This window comes from Sorex araneus, chromosome 3 (assembly GCF_027595985.1).
Source record: "Sorex araneus isolate mSorAra2 chromosome 3, mSorAra2.pri, whole genome shotgun sequence".
NCBI lineage: Eukaryota > Metazoa > Chordata > Mammalia > Eulipotyphla > Soricidae > Sorex > Sorex araneus.
The window spans coordinates 77292842-77294525 of NC_073304.1; the positions used below are offsets into that span (position 1 = coordinate 77292842).

A 1684-nucleotide genomic window follows, 5' to 3' on the forward strand; every position below is an offset into this window, starting at 1 on the left:
ATGGATGCTGCCAATAAATCTACCGTTACTGAATTTGTTTTGCTGGGACTCTCTGATTCCTGGGAATTACAGATGTTTTTCTTCATTGTGTTTTCATTGTTTTATGTGGCAACAATGGTGGGTAATTGCCTCATAGTCATGACAGTCATAGCTGATTCTCATCTACAATCGCCTATGTACTTCCTGCTTACCAATCTTTCCATCATTGACATGTCCCTTGCTTCCTTTGCCACTCCTAAAATGATTATAGACTACCTCACTGGACACAGAACCATCTCCTTTGATGGCTGTATCACCCAGATATTCTTCCTACACCTTTTTACTGGTACTGAGATCATTTTACTTATGGCCATGTCCTTTGATCGATATATTGCAATATGCAAGCCTCTTCGCTATGCTACGATCATGAGTCCCCGGGTGTGTCTTGCCCTTGTGGTGACAGCCTGGATTGTGGGAGTCATGCATTCGATGAGCCAGGTAGTATTTGCTCTCTCATTACCATTCTGTGGTCCCAATGAAGTAGACAGTTTTTTCTGTGACCTGCCTGTAGTGTTTCAGTTGGCCTGTGTGAATACTTATGTGCTGGGGCTTTTCATGATTTCAACCAGTGGCATAATTGCTTTATCCTGTTTTATTCTTTTATTCAATTCTTATGTTATTGTACTGCTTACTATCAGGCAACATTCTTCAGGGGGTTCATCTAAGGCCCTTTCTACCTGCACAGCTCATTTCATTGTTGTCTTCATGTTCTTTGGGCCATGCATTTTCATCTACATGTGGCCACTAAGCAGTTTTCTGGTAGACAAGATCTTGTCTGTGTTTTATACCATCTTTACTCCTGTTCTGAACCCAGTCATCTACACCTTGAGGAATCAAGATGTGAAGGCAGCCATAAGGAAACTGAAAAATAGGCTTCTAAATTCTAACAAGGCAACTCCTTTGCAGTAATTTTAGTCTTAACTTCTCAATAACCCCATTTTATCTTATTTTTTTCTTTAAATGTAATTTGAAGATTGTAAAAGGAAGAAAGGGCAAATAAACATCATCATAAGGATCCCTAAGGAGATTTATGAGGAGCAAATGATCTTTAACTTTGTGGAAAAGGGAATGTGTTTCACTGGATTATAATTTAATTTTTATACATTTTGTTTATGCTAAAATTTTTTTGGAGGGTGGTAGCATGACTTACAACAGTTTCCATATTATTTGTTTTTGCAGTTCTAAACTTGACCGTTTCAACAACAACCGTGTCAGTATCCCTCCATCACTGTCCTAAGATCCCTTCTCACTCCCACTTTTGTCACAGGTCTCTATTCTGTTGCAACAACTGACTTCCAGATTTAATTTCCTAGATATGAAGTGCCCAAGGTTATTGTATATATATAGTATTGGTCTCACTGATGTGTTGTTTCTTATTTCTATAGTTCTCATCAAATTGTAATTGCTGACATTTGTGAGGATGAACTAGAATTATTCTCAGGCATAGTTTAAAATACTAATTTTCAGAAAGTCAGGTTGGCAAAAATAATTTATTTCAGAAGTAATATTAGTTGTAAAAATTCCAGCAGAGACTTGTTTTGTTGGATATTTATTGTTTTATAGGTAATAAAATGATCTATTTATTAGAAAAGAATAAAAATGAGAAAGAAGACTTTAGATTATAGGAGATAAAGACAGTTTACAA

The 1684-nt window shown here is 36.5% G+C and overlaps 1 protein-coding gene across 1 annotated transcript; it reads left to right on the forward strand.

The window, feature by feature from the left end:
* Nucleotides 1-948, forward strand: LOC101538534 (olfactory receptor 4K2). Its single transcript, XM_004609729.2, has one exon. It carries the CDS (start codon nt 1-3, stop codon nt 946-948), a length of 948 nt encoding a protein of 315 aa, XP_004609786.2.
* Nucleotides 949-1684: the final 736 nt, after the last annotated feature.

Bases quoted from the DNA above. Each gene is read 5' to 3' on its own strand.
- LOC101538534 (XM_004609729.2), top strand. From the start codon at position 1: ATGGATGCTGCCAATAAATCTACCGTTACTGAATTTGTTTTGCTGGGA.